This window comes from Nomascus leucogenys, chromosome 11, assembly GCF_006542625.1.
Source record: "Nomascus leucogenys isolate Asia chromosome 11, Asia_NLE_v1, whole genome shotgun sequence".
In the NCBI taxonomy this organism is placed as follows: domain Eukaryota; kingdom Metazoa; phylum Chordata; class Mammalia; order Primates; family Hylobatidae; genus Nomascus; species Nomascus leucogenys.
Window position 1 is genome coordinate 92,747,879 of NC_044391.1, and position 22,210 is coordinate 92,770,088.

The 22,210-nt window shown below is 39.7% G+C and overlaps 1 protein-coding gene across 2 annotated transcripts in view; it reads right to left on the bottom strand.

The window, feature by feature from the left end:
* Positions 1-22,210, bottom strand: part of PLD1 (phospholipase D1) — a 212,311-nt gene that overhangs the window by 32,323 nt on the left and 157,778 nt on the right. For both annotated transcript variants that reach the window (XM_003256461.4, XM_012510814.2), the window contains exons 22-23: positions 11,692-11,805; positions 3,427-3,476 (exon numbers count right to left, since the gene is read on the bottom strand). In XM_003256461.4, coding sequence (XP_003256509.1) covers positions 3,427-3,476; positions 11,692-11,805 — 164 coding nt within the window. The remainder of the gene's footprint in view (positions 1-3,426; positions 3,477-11,691; positions 11,806-22,210) is intronic.

Sequence of the window (22,210 nt, forward strand, 5' to 3'; positions counted from 1 at the left end):
ATGAAATATATATAAATATAATATATATTATAAAATTTTATATATTATTTATATATAGCACATAAAATATATATCTATACATATATTTATAATATATAATAAATATATCATGTATTATCTATATATAAATGTTTTCATATAAATAATATATGAATATATATTATATAGATGGATATATAAATATATAATATGTAAATTATATATTTATATATAATTTTTAATTTATATTTTATATATTAGATAAAATATCTATATAAATTAGATATAATATATATTTATTTTTAATAGATAAATATTTTAATATATAATAAATAACATATTCATATAATATATATTATATAAATATATATTCATACATATATCTTTCATATATATGAAAAGATTTATCATGAGGAATTGGCTCAGGTAATTATGGAGGCTGAGAAGTTATATTTATATAATTTCTCAATTTATATATATATAAATTTCTCAATTTATATATATCTCCTATTGGTTCTGTTTCTCTAGGGAACCCTGACTAATACAGTGTCTTTAAAGGAATTTGTCCATCTGGGTGAATTTGTTGGCATACAACTGTTCATAGTATTCTACACCCCATTTTATTTCTGTAAAGTCAGTAGTAATGTCCCGTCTTAGTTTCTGATTTTGGTACTTTGAGTCTTCTCTATTTGTGACTTAGTCAGTCCACCTAAATGCAATTTTGTTGATCTTTTCAAAAAGCTAACTTTTGGTTTCACTAGTTTTCTCCATATTTTTCTATTATCTCATTTATTTCTCCTCCAATCTCTGTTATTTCTTTTATTCTCCTTGCTTTAGGTTTAGTTTTCTCTTTCTACTTTCCTAAAACGTAAGGTTAGGTTATTGATTTGAGATTTCTTATTTTCTATTACATAATATAAATGTTTATAATTTAATTGTAAGCATTGCTATAGCTGCCTCTCATAAGTTTGGATATGTTGTTTTCATTTTCATTTATCTCAAAATATTTTCTACTCTCCTCTGAAGTATCTTTGATTCTTTGGTTATTTAGAAGTATGTTGTATAATTTCCACCTATCTGTGAATTCCCAACATTTCCTTTCGTTATTTATAATTTCATTCCATTGTGGCCAGAGAACACACTTTATACAATTCCTTAAATGTCTGTACCAAATGAGTTTCTTATACTTTACTGAGGGGCTCTGTGTATGTGTGTGAGGGCCCCAGGCCTTACATGCTCAGGCATGCAGTTTATAACTCTGCCTTAGGCTTCACTTTCTGCTTGCACAGAGCCTCAAGGTCAGCCAGAGGTGAGAGCTTAGGGCCTTCTCAATCCTTTCCTGAGCATGTGCATTGCCCTGGGCGTGCACACAGCCCTACACATACCCATGACCTTTCAGATTCCCGGGGATATGTTGGAGGTTTCTAGTGCCCACTAGGGGATCTCCTTCCTCAGCTTTTCCTCTTAAGATTTTTAGTCAGCTTCTTGCTCACTCAACTGTTACCGCCTCTTCAGTCAGCTGTGATGCTAAATAAATGTTGCTGATTGTTTTTGATAAACACCCAGGTTTTTTAAAAAGTCTACTTGCACTGAGCAAGGTCTGAGTCAGGTGAAATAAATATAAGTACTTAGGATGGGAGTTTAAAGGGAAGTGCCAGACAGGTCAAATAATGACAATGTGAGAACTGTTGGGACATGGGCGCCTCAACCCTGATCTGCTCCCTCCAATGGCTGCTAGGCTACTGGTTTTCACCCTGATTTGAGCAGCTGTTGGCTTTTAAGACTATCATGGAGCTAAGAAGAGGGAGATGGGTATATGGCAAGTTAAAATGCCACAAAGCTTGCTATTCTTACCAAGATTCAGCTGTTTTTCTTGATTAAACACTCCTTGGATTGTTACAAGTCTTTAGTTAATTTCCCCATCCAAAGAAGTTGATTGTGACAACTTTTGTCAGTATTTTTGTTGCTTTTATGTAGGACTGTATTTTTGGAGATCCTTCCTCTGCCATTCCTGCTGATGTCCTAATTTCTTACTTTTAAGCTAAAAATATACAGACTTGGAAAGTCTATTATTTTCTACCCACATTCCAGTACATCATCCAGTGCATCCCATTTGGGAGGCTACCAGTATAAAATAAAATCTTCCTTCAAAAATCTCAATTGAGGTTTATATTCTATCTGAAGGTCATATCACACGGCATCACATGATTAGGATGAGTCCTTCTGCCTTTTCCAGACCTCCTGTGGCAGCTCCATTCTCTTGGTCCATTGGATTGAAACTCAGAATTAGCTGACACTTCCCTTCCTTTCCTGCTTCCACATCCCCTCAAGTCTTCCCTCATAATCTTATCCACACATGACCCTCCTTTTCTATTACCAATGCACCTTTGTCTCTTGCTTGCCACCATCTTTACCCTGTTTACCAACAGTAAATGAATCTTCATATAAATGTCAGTTTGATGAATTTGCTCCAGGGGCTCAGAGGTTTCCACCAACCTCTTCTTGCCTTCTGGATAAAACCTAGCCTTCTTAGTGTGGCTGTCCACGTTTTCACAAGCTGGACCCAACTTGAACTGGAAGTCATACAACTTGGGTTCTGATTCCAGCTTAGTTTGTATCGATACACAAAGATATAGAGCAAAGATATAGAGCACAGAGATATAGAGCAATATTGAGTGCCCACTATATGCTGAACCTATAGTTCAGGGAGCTATAGATAGGTAAACCCCTAGTTACAATATATTGTAGCCAAGAACTAGGTAGAAGAATCAATTAAGAAGACATCTGAGGCCGGGCATGGTGGCTCACACTTGTAATCCCAGCACTTTGGGAGGCTGTGGCAGGTGGATCACCTGAGGTCAGGAGTTCCAGACAGGCCTGGCCAACATGGTGAAACCTCGTCTCTACTAAAAATACAAAAAAATTAGTTGGGCGTGGTGGCGCATGCCTGTAATCCCAGCTACTCAGGAGGCTGAGGCAAAAGAACTGCTTGAACCCAGGAGGCAGAGGTTGCAGTGAGCTGGGACCGTACCATTGCACTCCAGCCTGGGCAACAAGAATGAAACCCAGTCTCAAAAAAAAAAAAAAAAAAAAAAAAAAGATATCTGTGAAAGTGTCTTTGAAAAGTATAAAAAATTGCATCCAGTAGATAAAGAAGAACAAACAACTATAATACCTCATATTATTATCAAAACAATTATAAATAAATAAAAATAAATAGAAATTATAAAGATGCTCAGTTTTTATTACCTATTTAGTCTTGGTGTCTTCATTTGAATAATGGTTTGGGCAACTTAATGAGAATAAATACTTTATTACAGGTGAACATTTTGTGGGGTACCTTTTACGAATAGAGTTCTATAATCACACTGTGAAAACATTAATGATTACTGATACCTCACCTTCATAATAAAAAACAATCATATGAGAAAAAAAGCAGTTACTTACGCTCTGCTTTTAACTGTCCAAGGATGGAATTTTCTCCTCTGCACATGGTTCTGAAAATATGTAAATGAGAAAATAATTACAGAGGTTTCAAAACAACCAATCCCATGCAGTGTCTGTAGGTTTAATCCTAACACAAGTAAAAACAGAACAAGTGCTTCTATGAGAAGATGCTACATATATCTCTAAATGCTAAAAACTGTTACATGAATATCACCTTTGTAATGTTACTAATGGGACATGATAGTTGTTTTGAGGTGGGTCAATGGAAAAGTTATAAAATTCATGTTAGATTTCAGAAATAGAGGCTATTAAAAAAAGATGGGTCATGAATGAACTTTCCCTCTTACAAAACTGGGTAACAGCAAAGATAAATTTAGAATGCATCAGTAGATAAGAATACTTACAGAATCACATTGCTCTCAGAGGTGAAAAGGGCAAGCACTTAGCAGAATAATTTACGAATTAAACTATTAGAATGGGCTGTCTCTAAAGTCAGCAAAACCACTAAAAATGAAAAATATAGTCTCAAATAAAGGACTCTGCTAATCATTTTGTTTCTTAAGACTCTGATAATCATTGATGAATTATAAAATCTGACAAAACCAAAAATTCTATGCTTCATCTGCTTGCTCTATGAGAGTAATAAAGAGTATACTTATGCCTGAGAAATGCTGATATTATTAAAGATGATGCCAGCAAATAGAGACGTTTTTGCATAATAAAAGGTTATAGTTTTTGTTTCTGAACAAAAGCCAAATGTGTTATTTCGTTCAGCTGGTTTGAAGGCAAGAAAATAGTCATAGAAAACAATTACAATTGACAATATTGCAAAAATAATATTAGAATGGCAAATGAAATTGATAAAATTCAATTAAACATTATGTCAGAGCCTTAAATACTTGAAAAGCTTTGTTTATCATTTTATAAATCAGATAATATTAGAAATGGGCAAATCTTCAGTCCAAGTATATAGGCCAAAGCACAGTTAAAGCTCTCTTGTACTGTAACTAGGCAGAAGCACCCTGGAGGAAACAAACAAACAAAAATCTTTCCTTGAAATCCTGGCAGATAAACAGATACAAGCTTGAAACGTCAGTGAGAAAAAAGAGGATTAAAAAAAATTTCCACTACAATGGTGCACTCGAACTGTGCACAGATCCTCCAGCGGGAGCATCTGGGGAGGGGGCCCAAGCAGGAGGGCATCTAAGCCTCCACCCCCGATTTGACCAAGGCCCTGACCCCTAATCTGCTTTACTTACCAAAGGTTCTATGTAAAGTATCATTCATCCTCTCCCACCTTTCAGAAGGGTTTGATGAGAAAGGTGAGAAACTACAGGTGGTTCAGAAAAATAAGAGATTTTGGTTAAGTGACCCTGAGAGAAGGTCAGAGGTGCCTTTCCGTCTCCTCCTATGCAGGCTCTCTAGCCTGTGTTCCCCCAACCCACCAGCTAGCACTTTCCAGCCCTTTTCATAACGCTCCACTGGCCAAATCTGAAGCCTCAAGAGGAACCCAAGTGTGCCCTTTTAAATAAATATAAAAACTCGAGTGGGTGGAGCCAAGATGGCCGAATAGGAACAGCTCCGGTCTCCAGCTCCCAGCCCCAGCGACACAGAAGACGGGTGATTTCTGCATTTCTGCTTGAGGTACCGGTTTCATCTCACTAGGGAGTGCCTAATAGTGGGTGCAGGACAGTCGGTGAAGCGCACTGTGCGCGAGCCGAAGCAGGGCGAGGCATTGCCTCACTCGGGAAGCGCAAGGGGTCAGGGAGTTCCCTTTCCTAGTCAAAGAAAGGGGAAGCAGACGGCACCTGGAATATCGGGTCAGTCCCATCCTAATACTGCGCTTTTCCAACGGGCCTGGAAAACGGCACACTAGGAGATTGTGTCCCGCACCTGGCTCGGAGGGTCCTATGCCCACAGAGTCTCGCTAATTGCTAGCACAGCAGTCTGAGATCAAGCTGCGAGGCGGCAGCGAGGCTGGGGGAGGGGCGCCCGCCATTGCCCAGGCTTGCTTAGGTAAACAAAGCAGCCTGGAAGCTCGAACTGGGTGGAGCCCACCACAGCTCAAGGAGGCCTGCCTGCCTCTGTAGGCTCCACCTCTGGGGGCAGGGCACAGACAAACAAAAACTCTGCAAGAACTTCCACAGACTTAAATGTCCCTGTCTGACTGACAGCTTTGAAGAGAGTAGTGGTTCTCCCAGCACGCAGCTGGAGATCTGAGAACAGTCAGACTGCCTCCTAAAGTGGGTCCCTCACCCCTGAGCAGCCTAACTGGGAGGCACCCCCCCAGTAGGGACAGACTGACACCTCATTCAACCCAGTACTTCTCTGAGACAAAACTTTCAGAGGAACTATCAGACAGCTGAATTTGTGGTCTCACGAAAATCCACTGTTCTGCAGCCACCGCTGCTGACACCCAGCCAAACAGGGTCTGGAGTGCACCTCTAGTAAACTCCAACAGACCTGCAGCTGAGGGTCCTGTCTGGTAGAAGGAAAACTAACAAACAGAAAGGACATCCACAACAAAAACCCATCTGTACATCACCATCATCAAAGACAAAAAGTAGATAAAACCACAAAGATGGGGAAAAAACAGACCAAAAAAACTGGAAACTCTAAAAAACAGAGCACCTCTCCTCCTCCAAAGGAACGCAGTTCCTCACCAGCAACGGAACAAAGCTGGATGGAGGATGACTTTGATGAGTTGAGAGAAGAAGGCTTCAGACGATCAAACTACTCTGAGCTACGAGAGGAAATTCAAAACAACAGCAAAGAAGTTAAAAACTTTGAAAAAAAATTAGAAGAATGGATAACTAGAATAACCAATGGAGAGAAGGACTTAAAGGAGCTGATGGAGCTGAAAGCCAAGTTTCGAGAACTACGCGAAGATTGCAGAAGCCTCAGTAGCAGATGCGATCAACTGGAAGAAAGGGTATCGCTGATGGAAGATGAAATGAATGAAATGAAGAGAGAAGGGAAGTTTAGAGAAAAAAGGATAAAAAGAAATGAACAAAGCCTCCAAGAAATTTGGGACTATGTGAAAAGACCAAACCTACGTCTGATTGGTGTACCTGAAAATGATGGGGAGAATGGAACCAAGTTGGAAAACACTCTGCAAGATATTATCCAGGAGAACTTCCCCAATCTAGCAAGGCAGGCCAGCATTCAGATTCAGGAAATACAGAGTACGCCACAAAGATACTCCTCGAGAAGGGCAACTCCAAGACACATTATTGTCAGATTCACCAAAGTTGAAATGAAAGAAAAAATGTTAAGGGCAGCCAGAGAGAAAGGTCGGGTTACCCACAAAGGGAAGCCCATCAGACTAACAGCTGATCTCTCAGCAGAAACTCTACAAGCCAGAAGAGAGTGGGGGCCGATATTCAACATTCTTAAAGAAAAGAATTTTCAACCCAGAATCTCCTATCCCGCCAAACTAAGCTTCATAAGTGAAGGAGAAATAAAACACTTTACAGACAAGCAAACGCTGAGTGATTTTGTCACCACCAGGCCTGCCCTAAAAGAGCTCCTGAAGGAAGCACTAAACATGGAAAGGAACAACCGGTACCAGCCACTGCAAAAACATGCCAAATTGTAAAGACCATCGAGACTAGGATGAAACTATAGCAACTAACGAGCAAAATAACCAGCTAACATCATAATGACAGGATCAGATTCACACATAACAATATTAACGTTAAATGTAAATGGGCTAAATGCTCCAATCAAAAAACACAGACTGGCAAACTGGATAAGGAGTCAGGACCCATCAGTGTGCTGTATTCAGGAAACCCATCTCACGTGCAGAGACACACATAGACTCAAAATAAAGGGATGGAGGAAGATCTATCAAGCAACTGGAAAACAAAAAAAGGCAGGGGTTGCAATCCTAGTCTCTGATAAAATAGACTTTAAACCAACAAAGATCAAAAGAGACAAAGAAGGCCATTACATAATGGTAAAGGGATCAATTCAACAAGAAGAGCTAACTATCCTAAATATATATGCACCCAACACAGGAGCACCCAGATTCATAAAGCAAGTCCTGAGTGACCTACAAAGGGAATTAAACTCCCACACAATAATAATGGGAGATTTTAACACCCCACTGTCAGCATTAGACAGATCAACGAGAGAGAAAGTTAACAAGGATATCCAGGAATTGAACTCAGCTCTACATAAAGTGGACCTAATAGACATCTACAAAACTCTCCACCCCAAGTCAACAGAATATACATTTTTTTCAGCACCACACCACACCTATTCCAAAATTGACCACATAGTTGGAAGTAAAGCTCTCCTCAGCAAATGTAAAAGAACAGAAATTATAACAAACTGTCTCTCAGACCACAGTGCAATCAAACTAGAACTCAGGATTAAGAAACTCACTCAAAACCGCTCTACTACATGGAAACTGAACAACCTGCTCCTGAATGACTATTGGGTACATAATGAAATGAAGGCAGAAATAAAGATGTTCTTTGAAACCAACGAGAACAAAGACACAACATACCAGAATCTCTGGGACACATTCAAAGCAGTGTGTAGAGGGAAATTTATAGCACTAAATGCCCACAAGAGAAAGCAGGAAAGATCCAAAATTGACTCCCTAACATCACAATTAAAAGAACTAGAAAAGCAAGAGCAAACACATTCAAAAGCTAGCAGAAGGCTAGAAATAACTAAAATCAGAGCAGAACTGAAGGAAATAGAGACACAAAAAACCCTTCAAAAAATTAATGAATCCAGGAGCTGGTTTTTTGAAAAGATCAACAAAATTGATGGACCGCTAGCAAGACTAATAAAGAAGAAAAGAGAGAAGAATCAAATAGATGCAATAAAAAACGAAAAAGGGGATATCACCACCGATCCCACAGAAATACAATCTACCATCAGAGAATACTACAAACACCTCTATGCAAATAAACTAGAAAATCTAGAAGAAATGGATAAATTCCTCGACAAATACACCCTCCCAAGACTAAACCAGGAAGAAGTTGAATCTCTGAATAGACCAATAACAGGTTCTGAAATTGTGGCAATAATCAATAGCTTACCAACCAAAAAGAGTCCAGGACCTGATGGATTCACAGCTGAATTCTACCACAGGTACAAGGAGGAACTGGTACCATTCCTTCTGAAACTATTCCAATCGATAGAAAAAGAGGGAATCCTCCCTAACACATTTTATGAAGCCAGCATCGTCCTGATACCAAAACCCGGCAGAGACATAAGCAAAAAAGAGAATTTCCGACCAATATCCTTGATGAACATTGATGCAAAAATCCTCAATAAAATACTGGCAAACCGAATCCAGCAGCACATCAAAAAGCTTATCCACCATGATCAAGTGGGCTTCATCCCTGGGATGCAAGGCTGGTTCAACATACGCAAATCAATAAATGTAATCCAGCATATAAACAGAACCAAAGACAAAAACCACATGATTATCTCAATAGATGCAGAAAAGGCCTTTGACAAAATTCAACAACCCTTCATGCTAAAAACTCTCAATAAATTAGGTATTGATGGGACATATCTCAAAATAATAAGAGCTATCTACGACAAACCCACAGCCAATATCATACTGAATGGGCAAAAACTGGAAGCATTCCCCCTGAAAACTGGCACAAGACAGGGATGCCCTCTCTCACCGCTCCTATTCAACATAGTGCTGGAAGTTCTGGCCAGAGCAATCAGGCAGGAGAAGGAAATAAAAGGTATTCAATTAGGAAAAGAGGAAGTCAAATTGTCCCTGTTTGCAGATGACATGATTGTATATCTAGAAAACCCCATTGTCTCAGCCCAAAATCTCCTTAAGCTGATTAGCAACTTCAGCGAAGTCTCAGGATACAAAATTAATGTACAAAAATCACAAGCATTCTTGTACACCAATAACAGACAAACAGAGAGCCAAATCATGAGTGAACTCCCATTCACAATTGCTTCAAAGAGAATAAAATACCTAGGAATCCAACTTACAAGGGATGTGAAGGACCTCTTCAAGGAGAACTACAAACCACTGCTCAATGAAATAAAAGAGGATACAAACAAATGGAAGAACATTCCATGCTCATGGGTTGGAAGAATCAATATCGTGAAAATGGCCATACTGCCCAAGGTAATTTATAGATTCAATGCCATCCCCATCAAGCTACCAATGACTTTCTTCACAGAATTGGAAAAAACTACTTTAAAGTTCATATGGAACCAAAAAAGAGCCCGCATCGCCAAGTCAATCCTAAGCCAAAAGAACAAAGCTGGAGGCATCACGCTACCTGACTTTAAACTATACTACAAGGCTACAGTAACCAAAACAGCATGGTACTGGTACCACAACAGAAACATAGATCAATGGAACAGAACAGAGCCCTCAGAAATGATGCCGCATAGCTACAACTATCTGATCTTTGACAAACCTGACAAAAACAAGAAATGGGGAAAGGATTCCCTATTTAATAAATGGTGCTGGGAAAACTGGCTAGCCATATGTAGAAAGCTGCAACTGGATCCCTTCCTTACACCTTATACAAAAATTAATTCAAGATGGATTAAAGACTTATATGTTAGACCTAAAACCATTAAAATCCTATAAGAAAACCTAGGCAATACCATTCAGGACATAGGCGTGGGCAAGGACTTCATGTCTAAAACACCAAAAGCAATGGCAACAAAAGCCAAAATCGACAAATGGGATCTCATTAAACTAAAGAGCTTCTGCACAGCAAAAGAAACTATCATCAGAATGAACAGGCAACCTACAGAATGGGAGAAAATTTTTGCAACCTACTCATCTGACAAAGGGCTAATATCCAGAATCTACAATGAACTCAAACAAATTTACAAGAAAAAAACAAACAACCCCATCAAAAAGTGGGCAGAGGACATGAACAGACACTTCTCAAAAGAAGACATTTATGCAGCCAGAAAACACATGAAGAAATGCTCATCATCACTGGCCATCAGAGAAATGCAAATCAAAACCACAGTGAGATACCATCTCACACCAGTTAGAATGGCCATCATTAAAAAATCAGGAAACAACAGGTGCTGGAGAGGATGTGGAGAAATAGGAACACTTTTACACTGTTGGTGGGACTGTAAACTAGTTCAACCATTGTGGAAGTCAGTGTGGCGATTCCTCAGGGATCTCGAACTAGAAATACCATTTGACCCAGCCATCCCATTACTGGGTATATACCCAAAGGACTATAAATCATGCTGCTATAAAGACACATGCACACGTATGTTTATTGCGGCACTATTCACAATAGCAAAGAGTTGGAACCAACCCAAATGTCCAACAACGATAGACTGGATTAAGAAAATGTGCCACATATACACCATGGAATACTATGCAGCCATAAAAAATGATGAGTTCGTGTCCTTTGTAGGGACATGGATGAAACTGGAAAAGATCATTCTCAGTAAACTATTGCAAGGACAAAAAACCAAACACCGCATGTTCTCTCTCATAGGTGGGAATTGAACAATGAGAACTCATGGACACAGGAAGGGGAACATCACACTCCGGGGACTGTTGTGGGGTGGGGGAGGGGGAGGGACAGCATTAGGAGATATACCTAATGCTAAATGACGAGTTAATGGGTGCAGGAAATCAACATGGCACATGGATACATATGTAACAAACCTGCACATTGTGCACATGTACCCTAAAACCCTAAAGTATAATAAATAAATAAAATAAATAAATAAATAAATAAATATAAAAACTCAGCTTTTAAAAATATCAAGCACAAAACTTTTGCTAAAATTTTAACAAAGATGTGGTAGAGAAAACAAAATTCTGGGAATTTGTTTACTAACAGAGGCTATCATTATCAACCTTGTAGAAGGACTTGCTACCTAAAGAATCATAACCAAACACAAGCAAATCATAGCATTTCAGGCATTTAATTTTTTCTCTATTTACTGAAAAGTACATGTAAAGCTCAATAGCTATTTAACCACTTAAAGATAAGTTTTAATCGACATCATACATATATGGAAATAGACAATAACTATACAAGAAGGACTAATATTTTAGTTCTTTTATGTTTGCCATGTGTCTTAGGCCAATCATTTATCATTGTAGGCTCCATTTGAATTTTATCAACTAGCAAACGGGCCAAGATTTGAAAGTAAAATAAAGTGTTCATTTGTTCTTCACTCCACTGAATGGATGTGGAGAAACACTGCCATTTCCTTCATCAGCTTACATGCATGACCGAAAGCTCAAAACAGACCACTTAAGAGTTTTGGCACCTGTAGTTGAAGTGCATGATTGCCTGTAGAGCATTTCCTCCGCCGGTTGAAATGTCTCCTTCGAACCCTGGCAGAAGCGGTATCACGACATATACCCGGTATTTCTGGTTTTCCCTGCAAAGGTCAGATGCAGAGAAATTCACCCAAAATATAAAAGGTAGTATCAGTTTTAGATGACAGCCAAGCAGTTTACATGGTTTTTGAGATTGAGTGAATGGCTTCCTACAACACATTCTGACCCATTTCAGGACTTGGGAGGGTATGCTGTTGGACTGGAGGACAGAAGCTGTCATCCAGGCTATCGCTTCATAGCCTGAATAACAAGCTAAACTTGGCAGTAAAGTAGAAATTGTACCCATTGTCTCTCTACAGCATAATCGCTTGTAGGACAAAATACAGTGTAAGAAATCCCTGCTTGGATCCCATGGAAAGAGGCAGGTAGGGGAGGCTATAACAAAGTTTCGGAAAAAGAAGTTATCTTAATAGTTAACACAGTACCTAGCTAGAGCCCTGGAAATAGTAGACATTCAGTTAATAATTGTTGAGTAAATCAGTTCTCACAGCCTAGATTGCAGCGGCAAAAAGACACACTGGATCCATTACATTTTCCAAAACAGAAGTCATCATTATCTACTTAGAAACTCTGAGTTTTCAGCTGTAAAATGTTACCCTGGGCCCTTTAAGAATTCTGAGTGGCCGGCTGGGTGCGGTGGCTCACGCCTGTAATCCCAGCACTTTGGGAGGCCGAGGCAGGTGGACCACGAGGTCAGGAGATCGACACCATCCTGGCTAACACGGTGAAACCCCGTCTCTACTAAATATACAAAAAAAATTAGCCAGGTGTTGTGGCGGGCGCCTGTAGTCCCAGCTACTCGGGAGGCTGAGGCAGGAGAATGGCGTGAACCTGGGAGGCAGAACTTGCAGTGAGCAGAGATCATGCAACTGCACTCTAGCCTGGGTGACAGAGCGAGACTCCATCTCAAAAAAAAAAAAAAAATTCTGAGTGGCCAATATGTATATTTAAGTCCCCTGCACATACAACACAATATTTCATGTCCCATTGTCTCAAGTGATTGACAACCTTTGAAGGAAAATGAATTCTACTCAATGATATAACAATAGAAGAAGAAAGTGTAGCTTTCTCTCTTTGATAGGCATTCAGAAAATCAGAAATTTGAAGTATGCTCCAAATAGGTACCACTTATTCAGAATCAAAAGCTATTATTAACGTTCTTGTCTCTATTTATAGGATATACAGGAAAAAGAAAAAGCCTCAAAAGGAATGTGACATACACTGTGATAAATGAATCTCGCTGGGATATCTGGGAGGACTACAGTCACACAAAGGTGTTGTTATTGGTTAATTTTCAAGTCAGATCCTACTTAAACTTCTCATTTCTAAAGCGCATTTTCTTCTAAACAACTAAATTTTTCTTTCATGTGAATAGTATCAGTACTCTTTAGGGGATCAGATTTTATTACTGATGTCTCTAACATCGATGTCAGGGCAGGTGGAAAGAGAAGTTCAGGGCAGAAATGACTACCAACAATGAAATTTGGAGGCCTGTGAGTTTGGCTGCTGTGCTAAGAAACAAGGATCTTAAGTAGGTTGTTGTAATGGCATGGATTAATCACTAGATGGCAAACATAGTTTGAGTTGGAAAGAAGACATTAAAAAATGTAAACTGTTCAAGTTTGCTGCTCGATAAGAATAAAAGGCTCACATCCCTAAATGGTGAGCAGGATAGTGAAAAAGAACAGAAAAGAAAAAAAAAACCTAAGCTATTAAGCTATGTCCCCACAGCCAACATTTAAAAGTCAAAATAAATTAAACTGGACACTTAAAAATGGATGTCATTTGGCCTCAACTACCTTTTCAGAATTCAGGATTATACTGTCTTACAGTATAACCCTCCCATAACCACAGCCCAGTGACAGGAGACTAACACCCTTTGTTCAGAGGTACACCTTCCTACTAATAAAGCTTGGCTCATCAGCCTTCTGGGCCTCCAATGAATCCCACTTCTTCTAGGTCACCTTATCGGCTATTTCCTCTGCCAAGCCATCTTGGCCCTTCCAGTCAGAGTTGGTTTATTCTTGCCTCGGCACTCATAGCACATGGCTAGGATGTCTGTTCAGCACTCTTTCTGCTTTACATGATAGTGATACACACACATCTGCTCTCTAGGCTATGTGATAAGCTCCTTTGAAACACAGGATGCCTGCCCACATATCTTTCTGGTTTTGGCAGTGCCCAATCAAAGACTCTTGCACATGCTATGCACTCGGTATTATTTGCTTTAGGAGGATGGGATCAGGTTGGAAAAATGTTTCTGGGGAAGTTTCTGGTAGAGAAGAGGCTAAGCTGAACAGGAATTTTTTTCTTTAAATTAAATTACATTTTATTTGTAAAATGTATATATTACATACATTTTTTCTTTAAATAAAATTATATTTTATGTCTTTAAATTAAATTACATTTTATTGTGGTAAAATACATACAATATAAAATTTGCTATTTTACCCTTTTTTTTTTTTTTTTGAGATGGAGTTTTGCTGTTGTTGCCCAGGCTGGAGTGCAATGGCGCGATCTCGGCTCACCACAACCTCCACCTCCCGGGTTCAAGTGATTCTCCTGCCTCAGCCTCTCGAGTAGCTAGGATTACAGGCATGCACCAACACACCCGGGTAATTTTGTATTTTTAGTAGAGACGGGGTTTCTCCATGTTGGTCAGGCTGGTCTCGAACTCCTGACCTCAGGTGACCCACCTCGGCCTCCCAAAGTGCCAGGCTTACAGGCGTGAGCCACCACGCCCAGCCCCCATTTTTAAGTGTACAGTTCAGTGGCATCAATTACATACACAATGTTGTACAACTATCATGATGATCTATTCCCAAACCTTTTCAACATCCCAGACAGAAACTCGGTGACTATCCAGTCATAACTACCCTGTTTTTCCCCACCTGCACCCCATGGAAACCTCTAATCTGCTTTGTCTCTATGAATCTGCCGGTTCTGGATTTTGCATATAATTAGAATCATACAATACTTGTCCTTTATGTCTGACTTGTTTCACTTAGCATAACATCTTCAAGGTTCACCCATGTTGTAGCATGTTTCAGAATTCCCTCCTTTTTAAGACTGAAATAATATTCCATGGTATGTACATATCCCATTCATCTGTTAATGGACACTTGTGTTGTTTCCACCTTTTAGCTATTGTGAATAACACTGCTATTAATACTAGCATAAGTATCTGTGAGTCCCTGTTTTCAGTTCTTTGGGGTTTATATTCAGGAATGGAACTGCTGGGTTATGTGGTCATTCTATGTTTAGCATTTTGAGGAACTACCAAATAGGTTACTTTCAAATGAGTAACATATGCTCATAGTACAAAATGTAAGAGGTAGATGATTATACAGTGAAAAAAATTCTCTCTCACTCCTTCATCCTGAGGGCAACTCCTGTTAACAGTTTCCTCCATGTTCTTTTAGAAATAGTGTATGAATTTATAAGAATATATGTATTTTTTCCTTCATAAGAATATATGTATTTTTTCCTTCTACACAAATATTAAAATACTATAAACACTTTAAACATTTTTCTGAACATGATTTTTATCATTCAACAGGGTATCTTGGAAATCCTTCCACATCAGAAAACAGTTAACTATTTTTTTTTATTTTTTTTTTTGAGATGGAGTCTCACCCTGTTGCCCAGGCTGGAGTGCAGTGGGTGGCGCAATCTTGGCTCACTGCAAGCTTCACCTCCTGGGTTCACGCCATTATCCTGCCTCAGCCTCCCGAGTAGCTGGGACTACAGGCGCCCGCCACCACACCCGTCTAATTTTTTGTATTTTTAGTAGAGATGGGGTTTCACCATGTTAGCCAGAATGGTCTCGATCTCCTGACCTCGTGATCCACCCATCTCGGCCTCCCAAAGTGCTGGGATTACAGTGAGCCACTGTGCCTGGCCAGAACATAGTTACTTTTTAAGAACAGGGAGGTAATATTCTACCATGTATCTGTACTTTAATATTTAAACCAGTTCTCTATTGATAGGCATTTAAATTTCTTCTAATTTTTTTTTCTATTTCGAAGTAACTATTTTGATATTTATGCTGACTAACAAAAGTAATTTTTCACATTTGTTGGAAAAATCTTACAAGTGGTATTGCTGGTCTTTGACACAAATGTTTGTGATGATGTTTGTAAGAGACAGTTCTATCTTTTTTTTAAACCAAAATGATTTTATAAGGGAGATCTCATATGTACAATATTGAGAAATGTCCTATAAAAATGTTATAAAACATTCTTGCAAATTTTAGTTTGTAGGAATCAGAATATTCACATTTTCTTGTTTTTAGGACTCTCTTAGCTCAATATCAAGCCCTTTGCTATTTTACAATATAGTAGCTCATAAATTTCCTGAATGATGAAAATTTTAAACTGTGTTCAGCAAACTAGTGGAAACTATTTAGATTTTCACTGCTGTAGAAAAAAGGGTTCTGGTATTTCAAACGCAAAATTGTGGTTGAATGTAAGCCAAAGCACAGAAGATTCCATGGGACACTATGTCCAATCTGCTCCTTGATCCAATCCACAGAGGACAAGAGTTCCAGCTGCTGAGGAATCTAACGTCCTTCGGAAAGTCTGAATCCTCACAACATGGGGGTTGTGGAAATGATAGCAATCAGCTTAGGGTAAGAATCTGAGCCCCTAGTGTATAAAATATTTATGATCTTAAAAGCAAGATAATGGCACTAAACCCCAGATAACTACCCATCATGCCAGCAATCACTTCATCCATATTAGTTCAAAGCAATTTCTATAAAACAGCATTCTCAGGCTTCTTGTTAAAAGTTTTTCTTCAAAATTCACTAACTCTTATGGCAGTGCTATGTATAATAGCTAAAAATTGGAAATAAATGTCCAATAATAAAGGGATGGTTAACTAAATTATTTGTTTAGCCAGTCAATGGAATGATCATCTTGTAGCCACTAAAAATGACCACTATGAAGGCTCAGAAGCACAATATTTCTGGTACTGTGTTAAAATGGCCCCAATGCAATGTTATAAGAGAATAAAAATGTGGCAGGCCAATGCTATAAAACATCAAATCATTTTTCCCTTTAAATGTGTTAATTTCCCCCACTCTGTGACTGGAGAAACGAAGCTGGCATTGCTCCCGGGGTGGCACTCTCACAAGGGAAGCAGGACACAAAAACATCAACTTCTTTTAGATTTGGGGAACTGGAGAGAGATTCTCTAAGCAGAGGCAGGAGTGTAGAGAAATAAGAGCAAGACTTAGGGCAAGGAATCAGTCCTTTGGCCTCAAGCTGAGTTCCGGGGAAAACAGGATAGACCCTACTCTCTTTTCAATGTGAGGATATGAGAGCCAGGAGGATCTGAGCCTTGCTTTCAGGTGAACTCCAGAGAAATGTGGAGCGTGTCGTTCAGCAGCTATGCGATGTGGCAGGAGCAGAGGAGAAGTGGTAGAGAGGCAGGCCTGAAAGGCGAAGGCTGATGTCCCCAAGCTACATTAAGCAGATGCCAAAACAGGCCCCGAGGGAGATCAACACCAGTGTCCGGAAGCCCCTTTCCAAAGATCCAGGGCCCCATAGCATTAAGATCAAGGACAGGATGTGGAGGGAGAGGAGGCAGGAGTAGAACCCTGATGCTGAATATAGAAGGGAAATAATGAGAAATCACTGAATTTGGCCACATTTATCAGGAAGTGCCAAAACTAAAACTAAAACCCCTCCTATTGTGTGGAAATGTGCTTGAGCTAGAAATTCAGATGAACTCTAGGAAAAGAAAATAAATTACAATTCAACAGAAAATAGTAGTGTGTGTATTAGCCGGGCGTGGTGGCTACTCGGGAGGCTGAGGCAGGAGAATGGCGTGAACCTGGGAGGCGGAGCTTGCAGTGAGCCAAAATCGCGGCACTGCACTCCAGCCCAGGCGACAGAGCGAGACTCCGTCTCAAAAAAAAAAAAAAAATTAAGTTTAAAATTTTTGTGTTTCCTATAAAGCTGTTTGTACCATTAAAAGCAGAGTACAAATGTACCATGTAGATGGGTCACAGCAGTGATGTACCTCTACCTTCCTTTTCTTGTTTTTCTCTGCTGCATAAGCCCCTCCTCCTTCACCCATGGTCCCTCCTCAGCATGAAGGACAGTTAGGAGAAGCTTGGTCTGCTCACAACTGGGTCTCAGGGTCTGGCAAGAAGGCCCCGAGGAAGCTTGATATGCTTTGCTAGTGACAACACTTTTTTTTTTTGAGAATTTGAGATTTATAGTTTGTATTTCATTACTGTAAACTTCAAGAGCTGCTATAGATCATCTCATTGTTGTAGATTTTGCAGCAGTGAATACTGTCAGAAATAAGAATTGTGGTTAGGGCTTAGGGTGTGTGTGTGTGTAAAGAGAATTTTATACTATGGTGGTATCAATTATGTTGGAATTGGTTCTGTAGCTTCTTGGTCGTTTGGGACATAACCCCTTTTATTTTGTGCTTGGCAAATCCTTTTAAAGGAGAAGATCCTTCTGGGCTTCAGTTTCCTCATCTGCACATGAAAGAACTGGCTAAAATCATGACTAGTCCACTAGAAATGCTGGCCCTATTTAGCACTGACTTTACCTATCCTCTATGTGACTTTACAGATTATGAACTATTATATATTGTGCACAAACACACATCATTTTTCTCATTGGTTATCTTTTGAAAATGGCAAGCTTTCAAATGTAAGAATGCTGAGGGATTCCCTAGCATGTTTGACTTAGTTCACCCTGGGCTTGATAGTCTTTGGCAAGCCTAGCCCTGAGTGGCCCCCAAATGAGGTTATATAGAACCTTATATTAAACTGTTCCCACTATGGCCCAGACCGTTTTCATTGTCATTTTTCTTTAAGTCTCCTTCTTCCTTCCTCTCTTTTCCAGGGCACATGCTCAGGCTCAAAATGATTGCTGGCCCTTGCCCTGTGCTAATCTTTACGTTTCTCTATTTGCTGAGGTTACCATTTTATACAATTTTTAGAATAGAATAAAAGCATTTACATGATCTAAATCAAAAGGTCTCCTGCCACAATCTGTTGTCATCTGTGTCCCAAGGTAACCTCTTCTCCAGAAATCATACAGAGCTTGGGAGTTACCCCACAAGAAACAATGTGAAACCAATGACTGGCATACTTAGATAAAATGTGTTTTGGCTGGGCACGGCGGCTCATGCCTGTAATCCCAGCACTTTGGCAGGCCGAGGTGGGCAGATCATGAGGTCAGGAGATCGAGACCATCCTGGATAACACGGTGAAACCCTGCCTCTACTAAAAATACAAAAAAATAGCCGGGCATGGTGGCAGGCGCCTGTAGTCCCAGCTACTTGGGAGGCTGAGGCAAGAGAATGGCGTGAACCCGGCAGGCGGAGTTTGCAGTGAGCCGAGATTGCACCACTGCACTCCAGCCTGGGTGACAGAGTGAGACTCCGTCTCAAAAAAAAAAACAAAAACAAAAACAATGTACTGCAGTTGAATTTTCTTTAAGACAATGCTTCTGAAACAAGCCCAACATGTCTTTTCAGTTTGGTACAAAATTATAGGATATGGTAATTACGGACATAGATTTTTCTTTAAACCCAAGAACTTTTAATCTATCAAGCATTGCTTTTAAAAAATAAAACATTCATCTGATTTTTTTTTTCTTTTTGTGACGGAGTCGCGCTCTGTTATCCAGGCTGGAGTGCAGTGGTGCAATCATGGCTCACTGTAGCCTTCACCTCCCAGGCTAAGAGATCCTCCCACCTCGGCTTCCCGGGTGGCTGGGACCACAGGCATGTACCAGCATACTCAGCTATTTTTTATTTTTTTTATTTTTTTTGTAGAGACTAGGTCTCACTATGTTGCACAGACTGGTCTTGAACTCCTGAACTCAAGTGATCTTCCTGCCTTGGCCTCCCAAAGTGCTAGAATCAAAGGCATAAGCCACAGTGCCCAGCTCATTCAATTTTTTAAATTTCAAAATAAAGTATTTTTCATAGATTTCTGGCAGGCTTACCATTCGAAAATTTCTATATCCCTTGAAATGGGGGAAGCTTTGTAGCTTACTGGTAAAAAACACAAGTTGAGGTCCTACAGACATGGTTTGAGTCCTACTCCTATCCAACCATAGCTGTATGACTTGGCTAAGTTATCTAAACTCACTAGGCCTCAGCTGCCTCATCTGTAGAATGGGAGTAATTACACAACCAATCCCATAAAGTTGATACAAAGACTGAATGAGGTAACACAGGTATAGCACTGATTATGTGGAAAGACTCAAAAACTATTTGGTAACATTTTTATTCAATTATATCAATCGGTGATTTCAATTAGAAAGCTTGCATATCTTCAAATAACAACAACAGTAAATAGCATCTAAAATTAAAACAATACTAAATTAAACACCTATTATGTTTCAGAATACATTTTGTTTTACTTTACATTTTGGGGAGAGTGTTATCAGATCACTAACAGAGAAATCAAAAATTGATTCCCAGGAAGAGTCAGCTATAGGTTTCTGGCAGAAAACCTTTAGACAGAGTGTTGTAATCATGTGCTTAAACCTGTCACACAATGAACAAGAGCCAGTGGTGAGAAACCAAAACAAATTTTTCTTATCTAGAAGTAGCCATCCAATAATTTAAAATACAGAACATTTAAGCATCTTTTTAATTAAAACATTTCTTTTTCTAGCATAAATACTAATTTTGAAACAGCTGATTTGAATATCATGCCTCTTTATCCTTGCTTGAATTTACGGTGAACAACATATTTTCAGATGATGAATATCATGGAAATGCTATAATAATTTCTTACACGAACTGGTGCTTTACAGCTTACAAACTACTTTGACATATATTCATATAACCTAGGTAGAACAGATATTATTATTCATGGTTGGTGAAGAAACAGTGTGTCACAAGGACAAACTGACATACACAGAGGGTCACATACCTGTGGGTAACAGAGCTGGAGAGAATCCAGGTCTCCAGACATCTGGTGCCCCAATAATTTCAGATTTCCCAGTGTGGTATTTCCCACACCACCCACTTACAGGCAAGCAGTAGCTCTTCTACAGTTTTAAGAAGCATGAGGGGCACTTTGGGAGGCCGAGGTGGGTGTATCACTTGAGGTTAGGAGTTCAAAGCCAGCCTGGCCGACATGCTGAAACCCTGTCTCCACCAAAAGTACAAAAAAATTAGCTGAGGCCGGGCGCAGTGGCTCACACTTGTAATCCCAGCACTTTGGGAGGCTGAGGCGGGCGGATCACAAGGTCAGGAGATCGAGACCACAGTGAAACCCGGTCTCTACTAAAAATACAAAAAAATTAGCCGGGCGTGGTGGCGGGCGCCTGTAGTCCCAGCTACTCGGAGAGGCTGAGGCAGGAGAATGGCGTGAACCCGGGAGGCAGAGCTTGCAGTGAGCTGAGATTGCGCCACTGCACTCTAGCCTGGGTGACAGAGCGAGACTCCGTCTCAAAAAAAAAAAAAAAAATTAGCTGAGTGTGGTGGTGGGTGCCTGTAATCCCAGCTACTCAGGAGGCTAAGGCAAGAGAATTCCTTGAACCCAGGACGTGGCGTTTGCAGTGAGCCAAGATCGCACCACTGCACTTCAGCCTGGGTGACAGAGCAAGACTGTCTCAAAAAAAAAAAAAAAAAAAAAAAAGGCATGGTAAGTTTGAACAATGTTCAAAATTGTATTTTTAATGTAGTTTAATAGCATATTTTTAATGCAGTTTAATATTAAAACACAGAAGCATTAAGTCAACTGACTATTCTCATTGTATGCATCAACTTTTTGTTGCTAACACTATAAAATGTACTTTCTCACTTCCTGACTTTCTACCGAAGCAGAAAAATTATGCATGTCAAGTTTCCATGTGCAAAGATCTGAGAATCTCCTCAGAAACCATTCATTCATGGCACACAGTGTTTAAAAATGTGTCTACCCGGATCAGTTGGTCCTATCTTTTGGCTTAGTCAAACATGGCATAAAACAGTAAATTTTAGATTGTGGATTATGATTTTTTTTCTCTGATCGCCAATCACATTTGAGTTGTCAAAGAAAGGTTTCAAGTGGGTTGGGCAGCTGGCCTCAACTCTGAGACAGTTTTACTTATTAGAGTGAAGATTTGTTTTTTGCTTTTTTTTTTTTTAATTCTGATTCCCCCGGCTGTTCTGAGGTCAGCATGGGATAAACATGAGTCTGAGGCTCTAGGTCATGTCAGAACATGAAGGCTTTGCAAAACCTATTTCTATAAAGAATTATGGCTGTTGAGAAGGAACCAGAGGAAGTGAGAGGAACCAAGAAATCGCTTAGGGGAATTGTTGTGAGGCTGGATTCCAGCGCTGGCAGAAAAATAGAGACTTAGCACAGTCCAGGGAGTTGGCAATTTGAAGACTCAGATTTCTCCAGGGTGGGAGGGACCTGGCAGAGGGCCTGTATTCTTTGGTGAGGCCTGGCTGACTGCGGACTGTCATTTA